The sequence below is a fragment of the Thamnophis sirtalis genome, unplaced genomic scaffold (assembly GCF_051295495.1).
Source record: "Thamnophis sirtalis isolate CommonGarterSnake01/CBP01778 unplaced genomic scaffold, rThaSir2_p1.2 scaffold_3, whole genome shotgun sequence".
NCBI lineage: Eukaryota > Metazoa > Chordata > Lepidosauria > Squamata > Natricidae > Thamnophis > Thamnophis sirtalis.
This window is the reverse complement of record NW_028261383.1, coordinates 170,913,902-170,933,436: the sequence shown is the minus strand read 5'-3', so window position 1 is coordinate 170,933,436 and position 19,535 is coordinate 170,913,902. Positions and strand designations below refer to the sequence as shown.

At 44.8% G+C, this 19,535-nt stretch overlaps 2 protein-coding genes across 4 annotated transcripts; both read right to left on the bottom strand.

The window, feature by feature from the left end:
* Positions 1-557: 557 nt before the first annotated feature.
* Positions 558-18,365, bottom strand: LOC106552128 (uncharacterized). Of its 3 annotated transcripts, none has more exons than XM_087710923.1 (7): positions 17,094-18,363; positions 16,280-16,357; positions 15,748-15,859; positions 15,509-15,654; positions 15,274-15,353; positions 14,902-15,014; positions 558-1,930 (listed from the first exon to the last, which is right to left on the bottom strand). In XM_087710923.1, the coding sequence occupies exons 1-7, from the start codon at positions 17,871-17,873 to the stop codon at positions 1,821-1,823; spliced, it is 1,419 nt and encodes a 472-aa protein (XP_087567049.1). In that variant the 5' UTR covers positions 17,874-18,363; the 3' UTR covers positions 558-1,820. The 3 variants fall into 3 exon arrangements, with proteins under 3 accessions (XP_087567049.1, XP_087567048.1, XP_087567050.1); XM_087710922.1 differs by lacking the exon at positions 558-1,930 and adding an exon at positions 10,583-13,206 and having other exon boundaries at positions 17,094-18,362; XM_087710924.1 differs by lacking the exons at positions 558-1,930; positions 14,902-15,014 and adding an exon at positions 15,021-15,175 and having other exon boundaries at positions 17,094-18,365.
* On the bottom strand, positions 4,716-9,514 carry HSD17B10 (hydroxysteroid 17-beta dehydrogenase 10). Its single transcript, XM_087710927.1, has 6 exons — positions 9,423-9,514; positions 7,749-7,913; positions 7,471-7,635; positions 6,074-6,202; positions 5,714-5,822; positions 4,716-5,337 (listed from the first exon to the last, which is right to left on the bottom strand). Exons 1-6 carry the CDS (start codon positions 9,450-9,452, stop codon positions 5,147-5,149), a joined length of 789 nt encoding a protein of 262 aa, XP_087567053.1. The 5' UTR covers positions 9,453-9,514; the 3' UTR covers positions 4,716-5,146.
* Positions 18,366-19,535: the final 1,170 nt, after the last annotated feature.

Sequence of the window (19,535 nt, the reverse complement as noted above, 5' to 3'; positions counted from 1 at the left end):
TTGATTTTGCATTTAATAACGACAGCTAGACTCTTGGTGGCGCAATACTGGAAGAAGGAAGATTTGCCTACGATTCAAGAATGGACATCGAAAGTAACAAACCTAGCTGAGATGGCTAAAATATCTGCATATCCCAAGGACCATTCAAACGAGACATATATAAATTGGACTGGAAAAGATGGATTGATTATATTCAAAATAAATACGGGACTAAGAAATTTCAGGTAGCTTATGATTAAAGAATTTAAATTGTTTAGAGTTAGCCTAGCAAGGAGGAGTTAAAGCTCAAGTGAAAGATCGTATCAACTTTTTTTTTTAAAGCTTATTTAGGCATGTTTTTGTTAAAGATTTATACCTTGTATTGGTTCTGGGAAGTCGGGGGGGGGGGGAGAGAAGGTTGGGGGGGGAGAGAGGGAAGTAAATATTTGTAAAACTTTGTTTTTAAAATTTTTCAATTTAAAAAAGAAAGAAAATGGTTGCCTTTCTACAAATATCAGTAGCATTGCATAGAACAGCCTCTGTGGGGTCTGCAGTTATACATAAAGAACACCGGAGCATAAAATCACATATACACGTTGTTGCTAGAAACATCTTGCCATTACTTTCATGTACTGGAGCATTGGAGAACGTATCGAACACAAGAATAAGCCATCATCACAGCCCTTTTCCTTGCATTAACAACCCCCAGGAAAATACTGTGCGCAACCAGAGAGGAGTTATTGCTTCAGCTAAGCCAATGGATGCAAGGTTGCCATTTAGATTAACAGGAGCTATGACAAAGCCAGTTTGAATGGCAGAGCCCTGCGTTGGCAATGGATGAGTCCCAATTGGTTAGGCCCGATCCTCAACGTGGGAAAAGCAAGGCTGGGATTATGTTTCGATGGCATGAGGCACTGGTCGGCCACTAGCAGGCATACTAAAGCTAAAATATATACAGGGGGAGTAGAATCCTTATAAGCAGAAGTTCAGGGAAGGTGCGAAAAGCCAGCAGCTTAATTATTTATTATTTATTTATTTGTCTTGTATGCCGCCCACTCCCGGAGGACTCCGGGTGGCTTACAAAAGACAAGGGAAAGGGGGGAACAAGACAAAGACAACATATTAAAAACAAAACCAACATTCACAATTTCTATGGAGGTAGATGCTTCTCAGCTCCTCCCAGCCTGCTGGAACAGCCAGGACTTGGTGGCTTTGCGGAAGGCCGGGAGGGTAGTAAGGGTCCGGATCTCAACAGGGAGCTCGTTCCAGAGGGCCGGAGCTGCGACAGAGAAGGCTCTCCCCTGGGGAGTCGCCAGCCGACATTGGCTGGCAGATGGAATCCGGAGGAGACCCAACCTGTGCGATCTAATTGGTCTGAGAGAGGTAATCGGCAGGAGGCGGTCTCTCAGGTACCCAGGTCCGATGCCATGTAGGGCTTTATAGGTAGCGACCAGCACCTTGAAGCGGATTCGGAGACTAATAGGAGACTAATGCTGAATGGGAAAAGGAAACCCTGAGCTGTTTTAAAAAGGCCTCTCGGCAGACAAGACCCTGAGTAGCCACCAGGGGGCAGGGCAAAGAAGCGTACAGCCCCCACACAGGCAGGTAGGAGAAGATGCTAAGCATCAAACAATTAAGAGGGTGCTTGCACACAGTGCCCCCAAAAGGGCAGAGAGAGGAATGCAGTCAATACAATAAATAAAGATGCAAAATAATCTATGTGACCGCTGCTGATACACCCCATCTTTTGCCACGTCCGAGTGCAATTGGTCAGCATCAAAGTGCCACTGAGGTCCCCACAGTAAAGTCCAACCAGATACACTGTTCTTTTAGAAGCTGATCTAGCCATCTTCTTCCACCTCGGAATCCTTCCCATCTGGCTCCTCTCGGGAGGACTTGGATCCAGCAATATCGTCTTCTTGGCCACTTAATACCTCTTCTACCACTTCACCTGTGTTAGTAAATGAGATGCGTCAATATTTGAAGCAGCTGATGAAAAATACTCCCTCTTTACCCATCTTTCCAATATTTAAATGACGGAACCCTCCTTTATTTCTCAGTGGCCTTTGATACCATTAATCTTGGTATCCTTCTGGGCTGGCTCAGGGATTTTTTGGGGTGGGGGGTGGGTGAGGTGGAGAGACATTGTTCTTCAGTGGTGTTTCTCTTTCCTAATAAGGTTGATTCCAGTCAATGGAGCGGGAGGAAATCTGCTTGGAAGTCTCTGATTCCTTCTCCCCACTTTCCTTTAATCTTCTGTGAAGATTGAGAAACACTGCTCTAGTCTAGACAATGTCTTAAACACGCAGGCTACTTGCCCTGTGAATCTACAGTTAAGGAAAAAGAATGGAGACAAATAAACCTAATAATAACCACAGCCTAATAAATGTCTCTTGTCTCTCTTCAGTAATGGATCTTTTTCCTAACAGTTATTTCGGGGAAAGAATATGGTCTTATAAAAGTCCTCATTTAGAGTATATTATATTTCCCTTTCCTTGAGGCTGGCATTATTAGTCAGTACATTTCCTTGGCCCATAATTGTATGAGAGGGGTCGGTGACAAAACTTGGAAGCCAGCTAATTCATTCTTACACATCGTGCAGTTTCAACTGTTGGAAAGTGCTTCACACCTCCTGTATCTCAGCGAATCCTTTCAAAAGCTCAGGTTTGTGTGAGCTCCGCCTAGATATGTGGCAACGCGGGGCAGAAGTTGAGCGTACAGTACAATAACTTGCTTACATCTCCTGTTTCAGTTCCTGGGGTGCTGAAATGGGGAACCGGGGATTGCCCTCCCAATGGATCTGTTCTCACATTTCACGCGCAGAGACTTCGGCAACTTGAAAGGCAACGGGATGCCGAGTGGGACAGGCAGAGGGAACTGGCGGATCGCGCAGCCATGCAGATGGAGGAGCAGGAACAGCATTTCCGTGAGCAACTGAAGAAGAGCCTGGACGGTTACAACCACGAATTGGCTGAGGCAGAGAAAGCCAAGTACGTTGTCCAGGGGTAAAACATTACACAGAAGGGTGAAATGAATTCCCCTGCGGTTGAGCTCTGCAAGCACCATCTTTGAACTACTGTTGGGCATGCTGGGAAGGCTTCCAATTGAAATGTATCACCCGAAAGGCCTCCAGAATATGCCTGTTCCCTTGCAGCGTCTGCTGTCCAGAATGAGCTTCCCCAAGATCCAGTTCAAAAAAACCACACAGACACACGCATCTTGCTGATATTTCCATACAATCTGACTACATTTTCTTTGACAGCTTGAGGTATCTGGAGAAAGAAGTCTACACCACTAGCAATCACATGACTGAGGTTTGGCACTGTATAAAAGTTATAAATGCAAGCATTGACTGTAGTTATTTTTTTCAGCGCTATCATAACTGTAAACAGTCACTGAACAAGGCAGTTGGTAAGCAAGAACTATCAGTATATGGAAATAGGTTGATGACTGGAACCAAACCACTCTGCTCCAGAGAAGCCACCATTCCCTCTTTTCAACGTCGCCACGCAGAACAAAGGCAGGACCGCAGCAATCTAACACAGCGCTGGAACTGCCATCCGCTAGGAACCACCGTCCACAAGAGGAGGGAGGGGAGGCTTCACGTTCCAGCGGCTCCGCGGCGTCTCGCAAGGAAGGCAAGCCGTGGCGATCTGTCAGCTGGAAACCGCCGCCCACGCCATCTGTAGGGGGGGGAGGCCGCCCGCAGGCTTCTCAGCACCGCCCGATACCGCGTCGCCCAAAGCCGTCCGAACAGCGTTTCTCCAGGTGCTCGTTTTTCCAGCACCCTCTCAGTATCCTCTTACCCAGGCTTCGCCCTTCAGCAGTCTGGCTGCAGAAGAGGGTCGTTTTTTTCCCGAAGTTTCCTTTCTCCTCAACCCCGAGCGAAAAGCTCAGGCAGCCATCTTCCTCGCACATGCGCTTACTTCAAGGAGAAGAGCAAGAGAGCCTTATGTGAAATCCCCAGATAAGATTTGAATGTTATTTCAAAAGAAAGATTTTCCTGAACCAAGATTGGAATTTTCTTGCCACCCATGTTTTGGAACTTCCCTTCCAATAGCTGCCGGTGTTTTTCCTTCTCTGTTCTCCCCCTGGTTTCCTTTGCATTTTGTTATCTTGAGGCATTTTATACTCACTCTTCTTTGAGAGAATAATGAATAATACATGAGCAGAGTCACAGCTGAGAAAAGTCATAAGACCAAAAAACTATGTATCCATATAGTTCAATAAACCAAGAGTAAGTAATATTTGTTACCATATATCTTTTATATGGCATTTGAGGGGGGCACTTCAGAAACCCTGAAAAATTGGGGCAAAGCTCTGTGCATTTTGAAAAGGATTTTAAAAATATATATTTAAATTGCCCCTTCTTTTTCTCTTAATTAAAGCAACCTGACTGTTTTTAGGCCTCAGCACAAGCACGAAAAAGCAAATTTTCAGGCTGCTTTAATGAAGAGCAGAGAAGTATTGGGCTTGCACCAAGTCCAAAGTGCATTTTCCAAATCACTTTCGCAATACGTACAGCTCTGAAAGTTGCATTTATTAAACACTGCTTTTAATCTCGTATTTTTAGTCTAGAAATAGCAATTTATATTACCTCTCACCTCATTCCCTGCTTTTAAATATGTTAGGAACTATGCCCAGAAAAAAGTCACACACCCCAAGAAGTGGGTCTGGGTTGCCAAAATACAGAAATTCAATAAGAGAAGATAGACATCATGACCCCAAGAGATTCATGCGTTAAAGTTAAAGTTTTATGGTGATTTTTGCAATCAACAACTGCAAACTATGGTTTACAACATAGCCATTTGTCGATAACTGGACATTTATGGTTTGATAAACCACGAATTAATAAATCAGGATAATCATATTGTTACATGATGTTACACACTTAGCCAGAAACAATTGTCTGTTTTTCAGAATTAGAGGGAAGTCTGTTGAAATAAATTGGAGATGCATAAAAAAAATATAGCTTTCTGTATGGCTATTAGTAATGGGGGCGTCAGGGGGAGCTTATACAGCAAGTGAAAGAAAAGAACAATATCTGATCAGTGATTTATTTAGAGTCAGATGTCAATCATTTCTTTTGCCAACCTTGATTTTAGTACTGTGATTACGATCCAAGGAGAACAACCTTTTTTTTCCCCTTGCAGGCTTGGGGTACGGCTCAGGGCTGCATCCGGATAGCTCCGTCAAGCCGTATTACTTCGCCATTTAGCATAGGATTCTCCGCTATGCATTGTACCAGATGAGCATATTCTTCTGGAGCCCCAAGGCGACTTGGGAAAGGCACCTGTCGTGCTAGAAATGTCCGAACTTTGTCAGGGAGTGTCCCCAGTAGAGGCGTCTCAAAGAGCCCTGGAAGAAAGAAATGCTGCTCAGGGCTGCTCCTCCTGGTGCTACACATTGCCACCCCCTATTAAGCAGTAGCCCATAATGTATTGTCTGCTCCAGGAGTTAAGTAGGGAGTTCACTTTCCTAATAATCTTGTACCATGCACTGCTGAGGTCTGAGACCTGATAAGGGATTGCTGAGGAGCCCTTTGAACTACTAAGCCAAACAAAATAAAGTAAATTAATGAAACAATCAAACTTGATTATGAAAACGTATGTTTGCAAGGCTTCGATCGGGGTGGGGTCCGGCAATCGCTACTGCCGGTTCACTCAAGTCCGAAGACCTTTTAAAAGGTTGACTTTTCTCTCCTAGGGCTTCGATTCAGAATGGTTCTGGTTACCTGGTGCAATGGTAACAACACGAATGCCAATAGAGGCAAGATCTCGGGCGATTGGCAGGGTCATTGATACAATCCCTCCTTTGGAAGCCGAATAGGCAGCCTGTCCCACCTGCATAATGAAAAAATAAGGGTTTAATTGCCTCAAAATGACATAATAAAACATACTCACTTGCTAGGAGCATATAGATCGTCCTCCAAGTACGGCCACATTTGGGCTTGGAATTTACGTTGCTAAGTGATGTGCGCCTGTATTGTAAGAAGTTTGACATGTTCATCTATATTCATTCTATTTAAATTGTGGATTCCTGGCCTTTGCCTATGAAGCTAGTCCGACTAAAGAAAGTTTAGCTTAGCATTTACCTGGCCCTCAAAGGCAGCCACGCTGGCAGTGTTGATAATCACTCCTCTCTGTCCATCCGAGTTTGGCTCATTTTTACTCATCACACTTGCAACCAGGCGAATCACATTGAATGTCCCAACAACATTGACCTGAGAAACACAAATGAAATCCAAGAACTCAAAATCTTGATTATGTTTCCCCCATCCAAGCCAGCACCGCCAAGCAAGATCATTGCATTCCTAGTGGCCAAGGAAATACAATGCCTTCGTTCTGAATGGTCCTCTAAAAGAAAATTCAATTCTGCCAGTGTTTCGATAGCTATTATGAAAGCATCCACATCCAAGGAAGAGGAACTTGCAGGTTTGGGAGAAAACCTGCATTAAAAAGTGTACTGGAGCTTAAAAGCCATTAAAACCACTAGTAAACTTACTCAGATGATAAGAAGTAGAAAGGAGCTAAGAACTGGGTGGGGAAAGGGCATAAAATAAACTATTCTGGAAAACAGCATACTAGTTGGCTAACGTCCTGAAGAGGAGCACTACAATAATTTTAATGCAATTTAACTGGTGAATTATCTAAGTCCTTTCTGCCAAGATGGCTCCCCCCCCCACCTGCTGCCAATTACCTCCGCCTGCTGCCAATTACCTCCCAAAGACCGGTCAGATCTCACAGGGTCAGCCTCCTCCCGGTTCCGTCCACCAGCCAATGCCATCTGGCTACTACCCGGGGGTGGCCTTCTCTGTAGCAGCTCGGGCCCTTTGGAATGAACTCCCCGCGGAAATCCGGACCCTCACCTCTCTCCAGGCCTTCCGGAAAGCCGTCAAAACCTGGCTGTGCCGGCAGGCCTGGGGTTGATGAGTTCCCCTCCCCTCTCGACTGGTATGGCTGTGTGATTTTCGTGTATTTTAATTATGTGTACTGTTGTTTATGTTCCCTTTCCCCTTTGAGTTGTTCGCCACCCTGAGTCCCTCCTGGAGAAGGGCGGCTTACAAATAAACCAAATACAATACAATACAATACAATAAGGTCTGGCAGGAGATCCGTGTTCTGAGTCTGTTGATTAAGAATCACTATCTGCCAGGAAAAGTGTTTATTCTGTTATGGTACCCATCCTTTGGAAGACCATCCCCCCCAAAAGATCACACTGGTCCCAAACCCCACTTGCCTATAGCAAGGCATGGTTTTGTCATTGAGCTTGAGAATCCCAATGTGTGGCAGAGGCTGTCAGCATCCCTCCATTATATATGCAATGTTTGTGATGGTTCAATTTTTACCTCAGCTGATGATTATCTCTCGGTTGTTTTTTATTGTTAAGGCAGCCAGGTTAATTTAAAAAATAATAAATTGGAAGTAGTTGGAATACGATCAAACAACAAACGTATAATGAGCCAAGGTGTCTGTCCCATAACATACTCACGTTGATGACTCTCTGGAAGTCCTCCAAATTATGAGAATGGTCTTTATGCACATTGTACGTCTTGAATGCCACTGCAACCCCAGCACAGTTCACTCCCATATCTATATGTCCGAATTTCTCCTTTGCTGTGGCCAGTGCAGCCTTCACATCTAACTCTGACGTTACCTGAATAAAGAGAGTTTTGAGAGTGTGATCGAAATCCACTGTTGTATTCTTTTTCCACATCCCTTACTCACACCTGGGGAGAAAACCCCAGCTCCCCATCAAACAATCTTTACATCAGCTGGAGTAAAGATGCATCTGTCTCCCAGCGACTTGGCCATCCGTTCGCCATCAGACGTTGGCAGGTCCACAATCACAGCACTGCCTCCCTGTTGTATTAATCGTTCCACTGTGGCACGGCCCAGCCCAGAAGCCCCACCGGTCACAAAGCCAACCATGCCCTGGTGGGTAAAGAAAAAAAGAAGATTACTACCCCACAGGGGTATTGTTGTGGAGAAAATAGGAGAAGGAAAGTGTGTTGGATATTTGAATTTGAATTTAATAACATTTATATGCCGCCCAATCCCGTAGGACTCCGGGCGTCTTACAATACAGAAATAAAATCAAAAATAAAATACAGAGAAAGAAAAGATAGATTTAAAAAACAACACACCATACACTCCATTCTAGATGGGGCTGGACCGTATTTTGGGGTCAACAGCCCCAGGCCTGCTGGAACAGCCAGGTTTTAGTGGCTTTCTGAAAGGCCGAGAGAGTGGGAAATAAAATAACTACAGACTTCACAGGCAGAACAATTGGTAATGCAATACAATCCCATGTGTCTCATAACTAGATATGTACCTCTGGACTTCCCTCAGTATTAAAGGCAGTCCAGTATTTCAAAAATAAAATTTTGCTCTTTCTTCTAGTTTCTTTGCTTCAGAGAAAAGCAAGAGTAATGACTTTCAAGTCCTCCTTCCACTCCTCTGCTCTGGGTCTTTCTCTCCAGGAAACAATGGTAACAGAACTGCCTCATGTGACCATTTGGGAAAACACTTTCTTCCTGGACAGGTTTAGTGCAGAAAAGTGGTCAGTTTGTAAAATGACTATTTTCCCAGCAAAACTGTCTGAATGAGAAACAAAAACTAACTCCATAAACCCTTGCCGTGTGTGTGCGTGCATGCGTGTGCGTGCACGTGCTTTTATTTGCATTTGTTCAGCCTGAGGCTGAACAGTTGAAGGGCAGAAAAACATAACTTTCAGACAGGTATCAGAGGTGGTTTCCTCCATATTTCCTCCACAAGTTGTAAGCCGCCCTGAGTCCCCTCAGGGAAAAGGGCGGCCTATAAATGCCAAATAAAACTTAAAAAAAAAAATGTTTTACCAAATATGTATTCAGTTGGAAGAACCCTTCTTGGCAGTGGCAGGATTTGATCTATGGAGATTCTCAACTATCCAGGGTCACGGTGGTCCCACATATGCTTTTCCAAGGCAGCTGGACTTTCCTTGGATTTGGCTTCTCATCCAAGAAGTGAAACGTTTTGCAAAGAAAACACCAAGAAAGGCCAGTTGCCTTTTGGAAAAGAAAAGCACCGTTGCACAGTATTTAATCTGATATTTAATCTAGGAAAGATTAGGGAAAATGCTTGAAATTTTTCTGCAGTTGAAGCTGACCTGTGCCGTACGTATTGCATTTGCTGCGATTGCATTGCATTTAACTACTCTGGCACATTATTCCTTAGGATAATTGCCGGAACATAGGAAACTCCGGATTCTAAAATGAAACGTGTTCTTCAGATCCTCCCAAGACTGGGGATTAAATCCTCTGGTCCCTTTCTCTACTCGAGGACGGTCTCCCACAATTTCTCCTTCCCTGCTGCGGTCTTCCGTGGTGTTAACATGAATCCTCCCCGCTCCCTCCGTAGCCGAGTCCAGGCGCGGCGTCCCACATGGTCTCGCCCGTTTATTACCTTCAGGCTCCTCAACGCCGCCGCCGCCATGATGCCCTGCAAAGCATCGACTCAGGCCCCGCCTCCCAGAGGGGCGGAAGCGGAAGTGGCGGTCAGTTGATTGATGGTCCTTCAAGGTTGGCTTTGTGTTACCCAATCCTACCTGTAGCCCCAGAGCCCCCTTCTTCTTTGGTTTTATGGTCCTCGCATCTACGTCCAGCCAGATCTTGATGAAGATCCTCTTCATTTGGCAAAAGGGCTGGTTTTTTTTATCTTGGGCCAGGACTTCAGAGCGCAATCTTACACAGACAGCATTTAGGACGCTGTTATTCTTTTTTGCAAGAGAGCCTCTAAGAGAGAGTTCAGCTAACTCAATCGCTCCCTGGGGAGGGTGTGTAAAATTATTAGACATCAAGAAACTCTGAAACAGGTGATGATGATTGAAGGGGACCTATTCCGACACTGGAAAACTGTGCAAATCGAGAGCAGTTAGAGAGTGCGATCGCTGCAGCTTTCATTTACAATGAGTTTGATCTGTGCAACTGATTTCAGGACATATAGATGTACGAATGACAGCTGCTAAATTTGAATTGGTAAGCTATAGTATCTATCATTGATATAGTAGTAGAACAATAGATTTTTCTAGTCAGGGATGCGCAAAGTTAAAATGAAATAAACCATTATAGAGAACAGGATGTGCCAGTAATAAATGCACTTAATTATTCACTAGCCATGAAGTTCCACACACATGCTTAAAAACGACACTCTATTCATAAATCGTATTAATACAAATTATAAAAGACAACCTTTCAAATGGGAAAAGTGTATTTCAAGCTATGGAAAAGAGTAAATTTGTTATTTTGTTTTGTAACCAATTTTTGACTTATTCAAGCAGTCAGATGTATTTTTCGGGATGTATTAAATATCCTCAGTTGATCCCAATTACAATCGCTAATTGAGGACTGCATGTAATGCAAAATGTCATATTCATTTTTTTTTCTTTCATAACTCATATTCTTCCTTCACTATTAACTCCATGCTAGTTCTCCTGAACAGAAACAAAACTGTAACAGAGTAAAGCATATATAGTATAATTTGTCCGTATACCCCCACTTACACATGCATTGTGAGCACAGTATATGAGGCTATAGATGTCCAAAATAAAACAGTCACACGCCAAGTTGGAAAGCGCTTTGTACATTAAGTGCTTTTTTTATAATAAAAAAAGTACAAAGTCCTGATACGAAATATACAAAATAATCAGCCAAGGAAAATGGTTGCCTTTCTACAAATATCAGTAGCATTGCATAGAACAGCCTCTGTGGGGTATAGGGAATGGGCAAATCCAACTGGGTATGATGCTTTAGGAAACATTGCTAGGAAATTTGTCTGCAGTTATACATAAAGAACACCGGAGCATAAAATCACATATACACGGGTAAAAGAAAATTTCATGGTGTCTCATGCTAGCCAGAGGAAGAAAAAATAGAACAATATTTTGCTCTGTACTGTTTGCCAGCAAGATGATGAGCCACATGGCAAGAAAAACCCTCAGATGGGCCAGGAGGCTCCAACCAAATCTGACCCTTCAAAAACTCCCAAATCAGGTGTCGCACAGCCCTGGAAAGCAGCTCACAGCTCCAACAATACTTCTTCCCAGCTGAGACCTAAGAAGTCACCTCAGAATGCAATAACAACTCCCATTCCAACCTGCTATTCAACCCCTATTGTCAAGGAACAACTCAGGCCGACTCTCTCTGCTAGAGCTTGTTGCTGTGCTGGTCGAATTCCTTGTTCCATCAGCAGGCTTCTGTTTTTGGAAAAGAGATTTTGACCCATACCAACCTTCCTTTGAAGAAAGAAGAGATTTCTATCACACCTATTCGATGTAGCCGTAAGACCTTCATCAAGGGCCTTGTCTTGCTGTAAACTCCCCAGGTTTCGAAGAATCAACATGGAGGAGAGATATCTTGTTTGGCTCCCCTCTCACCAAGCAATGATATGAATGGCTCTCCTTCCTCCTGATCACCTTGGTCTTTCTACTCTAGAATGTCTTTCTGATGAAGTTTTTATCTCTGAAACCTCCCTTTGTGAAAGTCTAGGCCTTAGATTCCCAGAGTCAAATGTTCAGAGGGAGATGTTGCCAAGCTATCTGCCAAACCATAGAAAAATTCCAGTTGAGTATCCCCATCCTAAACGGACCCTTCTTAATACTCATACTATTCTAGATTGTTCATCTAAGGAAGACTCACCCAAGAAGTATTTAGAAATGTTTTCCGTTTCTTCAACATTTTCTGTTGAGGAATTCACAGAAAGCATAACAGGACCCTCACCTAGTCAAGATTTTGTCTCCCCAAATTGTAATGATACAGCAGACCCCAAAATACTAAGCCCGAGTTATCATCTTCCAAGTTCTTCAAGGATGAAGGAAATGGTCCTCTCTGTATTTCATGATGTAAACCAAGAAGAGGAGTTACTGCTGTCTTCCAGGACCCAAATATATAGCACTATTGGATCATCTAACGCTTCTGCCTTAAGTCCAGAAGAAAATGTGCTGGACAGAATAGTTCTTCCTTTCACTGATTCTGGAAGTGGGTATGATAGAGTTGAAGATTCACCTAAATATAATTCATGCATCCTTTTATGAAGCTGTACAAAGACAGGAATGTGGTAAAGAACATCAACAAGATGGGAAGTCAACCCTGATGAATTTAGACAGCAAAAAATTTAAGATGAAGGGTTAAAAGTTCATGTTGCATCAGCTGATGGATCTTATTGGGGTTGGGATTAATTTTTGATATTGCTAATTTTTTCTGAGAAATGAGATTATTTTCTTGGAACATGTTAGGAACCTAACAAAAAATTAGCAATATCAAAAATTAATCCCAACAAGCATGGTATGTAAACGTAAATATAACACATATACACGTTGTTGCTAGAAACATCTTGCCATTACTTTCATGTACTGGAGCACGTATCAAACACAAGAATAAGCCATCATCACAGCCCTTTTCCTTGCATTAACAACCCCAAGGAAAATACTGTGCGCAACCAGAGAGTTATTATTGCTTCAGCTAAGCCAATGGGTGCAAGGTTGCCATTTAGATTAACAGGAGCTATGACAAAGTCAGTTTGAATGGCAGAGCCCTGCGTTGGCAATGGATGAGTCCCAATTGGTTAGGCCCGATCCTCAGCGTGGGAAAAGCAAGGCTGGGATTATGTTTCGATGGCATGAGGCACTGGTCGGCCGCTAGCAGGCATACTAAAGCTAAAATATATACAGGGGGAGTAGAATCCTTATAAGCAGAAGTTCAGGGAAGGTGCGAAAAGCCAGCAGCTTAATAATGCTGAATGGGAAAAGGAAACCCTGAGCTGTTTTAAAAAGGCCTCTGGGCAGACAAGACCCTGAGTAGCCACCAGGGGACAGGGCAAAGAAGCGTACAGCCCCCACACAGGCAGGTAGGAGAAGATGCTAAGCATCAAACAATTAAGAGGGTGCTTGCACATAGTGCCCCCAAAAGGGCAGAGAGAGGAATGCAGTCAATACAATAAATAAAGATACAAAATAATCTATGTGACCGCTGCTGATACACCCCATCTTTTGCCACGTCCGAGTGCAATTGGTCAGCATCAAAGTGCCACTGAGGTCCCCACAGTAAAGTCCAACCAGATACACTGTTCTTTTAGAAGCTGATCTAGCCATCTTCTTCCACCTCGGAATCCTTCCCATCTGGCTCCTCTCGGGAGGACTTGGATCCAGCAATATCATCTTCTTGGCCACTTAATACCTCTTCTACCACTTCACCTGTGTTAGTAAATGAGATGCGTCAATATTTGAAGCAGCTGATGAAAAATACTCCCTCCTTACCCATCTTTCCAATATTTAAATGACAGAATCCTCCTTTATTTCTCAGTGGCCTTTGATACCATTAATCTTGGTATCCTTCTGGGCTGGCTCAGGGATTTTTTGGGGTGGGGGGTGGGTGAGGTGGAGAGACATTGTTCTTCAGTGGTGTTTCTCTTTCCTAATAAGGTTGATTCCAGTCAATGGAGCCGGAGGAAATCTGCTTGGACGTCTCTGATTTCTTCTCCCCACTTTCCTTTAATCTACATGAAACTGCAGGGAGAGGTCACTGACTCAAAGATTAGGTATCTATGTTGTCTAGTTATATACAGATATCATCAAACAGATGCCATAGAAGTGCTGACTCAGTGCTTAGAATTTCTCAACCTAGGAATGGACTCTAACTGAATTCTTCATAGAGGGAACAACTTTAAGTCTGTAGGCCAATGACTTCAGGACATCATCCTTGGCTCTGAAGTAAGGCTATTTGTCCCTGCTCAGAGGTGGGGGGCAAATTGGTAGTCCTGCTGAATCAAAGCTTTTGCACAAGTAGCTGTTGGCAACTATGAAAAGAAAGGCTATTGCCCAATTAGGGATCTTTGCTCATAGTCACCCATTGTCCCAGTCACCTCTAATTTGGTTTACTGTAGTGCATGCTATATGAGGCTTTGAAAAGCGTTCAAAAGCTATTACTGAGGCAAAATGCAGCAACCTATGCAGGTATTTATCATTATACCTCAGTGACCACACTGCTTCAGGGCCTGCATTGGCTGCCAATTAGCTTCTAGTGGGATTCAAAGGGCTGACTGTCACCTTTAAGGTCTTCTACCATTCGGCGTTTTACTCATTGTTCCCACAAATTTTAAATTCCTTGCTCTACACTTTCTTTTCTGGATTTCAGGAAAACCATTAATGGCTTTCCCCACTTAGCCCAGGAGGAAGACCTGCTTTGAATACAGTATAGGAATACATTTGATTTTGTATGTTTTTTCTTATTTCTTGTGGTGTTAAGATTTTTCTTGTTTTTCTATGAATGTATTATTTTTATTGAGAAGTTCCTCCTTTTATGATGTCCCTGATTGTTAGCTGCTCTGAGCCTTTAGAAATGAAGAGCAAAGAACAGCTAGTCGTCAACTTACAACCATTTGGTTAGCGATTGGCTGAAGTTACAATGGCACTAAAAAGAGTAACTTATTACTCTTTCTCAGTTACAACCATTGCAGTATCTCCATGGTCACGTGGTCAAAATTTGGCCAGTTGGCAACTGGCATATTTATGACGGTTGCAGTATCCTGGTGTTATTGATCACCTTTTGCAACCTTCTGACAAGCAAAGCCAATGGGGAAACCAGATTCATTTAACAACCATGTTACTAATAGCTGCAGTGATTCATTTTACAAGGTTATAAAATGGGGCAAAACTCACTTAACAACTATGTTAGCAATGAAAATTTGAGCTCAATTGTTATAAGTCAAGGATTACCTGTATCAACATGTATTTATTTATTTATCTATTTGTTTGTTTATTTGCCTACTTAAAACATTTAAATAGCTGCCCATCTTATAGCAAACTCTGGATGACTCATAATTATTCTGCATTTCAGATCCAAAGGCTATATCATTTTATCAGGAGCAGTTGTATTTCACCATGACTTACCTTGCCCAGTCTCTTCTTCATCTATGATCTCATGGACATCTGCCACCCCATCTTCCTCATCTTCGCCATCATCATCCACAATCACAACAAAGTCATCACCATTTTCTGTCTCACTAAACATAAGGGAAGGAGGGAGTGTATCACCATTTATCTATCATCTTCTGCGGACTTCCCAGCTGTATACCACGAAGCCCTGTCTTCATGAAGTCCACTTCTCCTACGTCTCTTTAGTTCTCTCCTCCTACGTCCTGCTGCCACAAACCTAGACAAAAATCTACATCCACACACAATGGCAGGCTTAGATTCTTGCCAAAAATATCACTCATACTATAATCTCCATAACAAGGAACCACGTAACTGCCTAATTCTTACCTGTCTTCTTCACCATTTTCACCACCTTCCCCCATCAGGTAGTACTGAAGTGGATTGGGCCACAGGTCTTCTTTGATGATCTAGAGAAAAAGAAGAGCGTGACAGGTAAAAGGGCATACGGATGCAACAAACCTTTTAGAGGGTGCAGCCCACCAGTGCTGACAATGGTGGATGCTGAGGCTTGAACAACATTTGGGGAGCAAGTTCTCATCAGTGGTATGCAGTATAATCCCACCTCAGCAATGCGATCTCCTGCAGGAAAGCTATGGTCACAGAACCAACTGAAGAAGCTGCGGCTCATTTCAAAGTTCTTCTGGCCATGAGCTAGTGGATCCTGGCCACGCCACCAGCGAATTGGTGTAGAATGAGAAACTAATCTCCCTGAAAAGGATGGGGGAAAAACCATACAGCTGTAAAGAAATGCATGTCAAATCTGACCTTTCATCCCTCAAAACTCTGTCCCCTTGTGCATACCAGAGGAACCACACTGGAACTCCTTCACAATGACCTCATTCTGGAAATAGGGATTGCTGCTGAAGTAGAACTTGATCTTGCAGCCTGACTTTGCATGGGTGAAATCCACAACCTACGTATCAAAGAACACCATAACCATAACATTACCAAGGTACTGTCACAGGGTCTGGAAAAATGTTAGGATGCAAATAATTATTACTCTCAGCTTATTATTATTCGCCCTTATTCCTTCCGAGGTGGGTGAAATGAGGACCCAGACTGTGGGGGCGATATGCTGACTCTGTAAACCGCTTAGAGAGGGCTGAAAGCCCTATGAAGCGGTATATAAGTCTAACTGCTATTGCTATTGCTGTTAGCCTGAGAGTTCATCAATTCAATTTCAAGCTAGTTTCTAGACTTAGACTAACTTTGTCTCTTTAAATGTACACTAATTGGCATACGTTAAAATGAAATTTAGTTGCATACAGCTCCCAAAGGGTCACCACCTCCAACATACACCACACAAACACAAGCACAACTTTGTTGAAATCACCTGCAGATTAGTCATATAGCTCAAAATGTCTTCATCCCGGTCATTGATCATGGCTGAAAGCTGAGGATGGTTGAGAAACTGCAAAGTTAATGTCAAGGAGAAAAAAAAACACTCAAAACTATTCCAAACTTTTCAGAAAGAGGGCAGGATACACATATAATGCAAGCAGACATTCTAAACCTACATGCAGCATTGCCATGTACCGAAGTATGCTCTGCCCCCAAAGAACCCAAACTCCACACATTTGCTCTCTCCGCTTATTTCTTTTGAGCGTAGCCCCTAATGAAATATTTTGCAAAGGAAGGATGTGGCATTAACCCATTGGTGCCTGGATTAATGACCAACTCAGTATTAACACAGCTTCAAAATGTTGTTCCCAATACTGGACCAGTATTGAGGACCCGGATTGTTGGGGGCAATATGCTGACTCTGTAAACCGCTTAGAGAGGGCTGAAAACCCTAGGAAGCGGTATAGAAGTCTAACTGCTATTGCTATTCCATCCTTCCGATATGGGTGAAATGAGGACCCAGACTGTGGGGGCGACATGCTGACTCTGTAAACCGCTTAGAGAGGGCTGAAAACCCTAGGAAGCGGTATATAAGTCTAACTGCTATTGCTATTGCTATTCCATCCTTCCGATATGGGTGAAATGAGGACCCAGACTGTGGGGGCGACATGCTGACTCTGTAAACCGCTTAGAGAGGGCTGAAAACCCTAGGAAGCGGTATATAAGTCTAACTGCTAACTAACTGCTATATTTTCCTCCCATTTCTAGCAACCCTTTCCCAACACCTAGTAGCAACGATAGGATACAGCGGTGACCCAGAAACCGGGGATGTTTTGGATGATGACGTTGCGTCGCTCCAGATGCGGCCGCCGCATGTGACTGAACTTGGCTTTGAGCTGGGCAAAGGCACGGTTGGCCTGCTGGTTGACAGCTTCCAGTTCCAGCTGCACAGCCTCCAGGGCTTCCAAGTACTGCTCGGTTTTGCGAGCGGGTTGGCGTTTCCCCCCCTCTTCCTCCTCTTCTTCCTCCTCCTCCTCCTCGTCGTCGTCCTCCTCTTCCTCCCCCACCGAAATGACGGAGCACTCGTCCTCCGCTGCTTCGGCTGCTACCTCGGCCGCCCTGCGCCTCTCCTTGGCGTCCTTCCTCTTCCTCTTGGCCTCCCGGCCATCCTCGTAGTCGTCGCTCGCCCCGACGACGGCGGCTTCCGCGTTCCTCCGCTTCGCCCTGGCGGGCTCCACGCCCCCCGCTGCGCTTCCTTGGTCCTCGTCGGAGGACGCCTCCCCGTCGCCCTTCGCCCGGCCGTGCCGAGCCCCCAAACTTTGCCCCGCCGAAGCGCTCCGCTCCCCGGCCGCGGGGCCGGTGGTTTCGCGCGCCCCCTGTTGGCCGGCCGTTTCCAGGCTCCTCGGTTTGGCGGAGGCGCTTCCGTGCGCCCCCTGCTGGTTGAGGGTTTCAAAGCTCCCGCCGCCCCAAGCCGTCATTTCGGCCAGCGCTTGGGCTGCCTCCGTCTCCTTCTGCAGTTGACAAACCGGGTCTAAGCGCCGCTGCTTAGGGGACGGCGGAGCCCAGTCCTCACCGCCCTCGCTCATGGTAATTCAACTCCGGCCCCAACGGCAGAACCAAACCCGAAAAGGGCGGGCAAAGAGCCGCGAGTCTGCCCAACCGTCGTCGGCGGCGGCGCGGCAGGAGGAGAAGAAGTCGGGTGGGGGAAGGGCGCCAGGGAAACGGCCTTTTCCAACCGCCTCAGCGCGAGAACCCTGCGCAGCTCCCTCTGATTGGTCGGCGGCGATCGAGGGCTGGCCAATGGGGGCAGGAGCTGCCTCGCTCATTTGGATGATCCCAACGCGGATTGGCTGGCCCCGGGAAGCAATCGAAGGGAAAGATACCGCCTTAGGTTAAAACCAACACCACCCACCCCCCCCACGTGGGGAAAGTACGTTTGATAGGCCCCCGCGGTTTTCCAGACGTCGTTCCTTTTTCGCCGCCGGTGGCCTGCTTTCCCCTTTTACCGACCTTCTTTCGGTCGAGTCCGTCGCAGGAGAAGCCGTGACGCGGTCGTTTCCCCCCGGAGCGATCGTCTGAGCGGCGCATGCGCGGCGACATTTCGGAACGCTCTTCACCCCTTGGGGCATGCGCTCTGAGAGACGAGTGCTGCTATCTGCCTAGCACAGTGTTTCTCAACCTTGGCAATTTGAAGACGTCCGGACTTCAACTCCCAGAATTCCCCAGCCAGCTGGCTGGGGAATTCTGGGAGTTGAAGTCCGGACATCTTCAAGTTGCTAAGGTTGAGAAACACTGGTCTAGCAAATGCCGAGTGGCTAAGCAGAGTTTGGACCGAGAGGTGGAAGGCCGCCTATACGCCGCCCTCCAAGATAGCAGGATGCGTCTGCAGAGATAGCAACGGCGGGTATTTTATCAGCCGGCGCCTCCTGGGTGTGGTGTGCTCACATGACTCCCCCAAAGAGATCATTGGGCGGGAGATTCAGAAACCATTTCGCCAGCAACGTGCATACATTAAAGCATTGACTACATTAAAACATTAACTATTAAAGCATTAACATTAACATTAAAGTGTTAACCACTGTATGATATGCGGCTTTCATTGTCTGAGAAGTGGGATAGGCAAATTCGTCTGGTTGTTTGCAACTGAACATCCAGAATCCGATAATAACGCCATCGGCATTGACAAAAGTCTCACCAGTCAATTGCAAAAGGCAGCTTTACCTGGAACAGCCTACATAAGGTGACCAGATTTTCAGATTGGTAAAGAGGGACACCATTGACCGGGGGGTGGGTGGGTGGGGGTTGATTAAAAATTTTATATTTTGTCAAAAGGTCACACAAGGCAATTACATGACCCCAGGACACTGAAAGCATCATAAATATGAATCTGTTGCCAAACATCAAAATTTTGATCACGTGACCATGAGGATGCTTCAACGGTCGCTAAGTGTGAAAAATGGTCGCTAAGTGTGAAAAATGGTCATCAGTCACTTTTTTCAATGCCATTGTAACTTTGGTCACTAAATGAACTGTTTGAAAGCTAAAGCTAGCTTGCATTATGCTAGCTTACATTTTCAAGAGAGAGAAGCTAAACTCCTTATTAGAATTGAAATAGAAATGAGTAGAGTAGAGTAGAGTAGAGTAGAATAGTTTATTAGCCAAGTGTGATTGGACACACAAGGAATTTGTCTTCGGTGTACATAAAAAAAAAAAATAGAATACATTCATCAAGAATCATAAGCTACAAC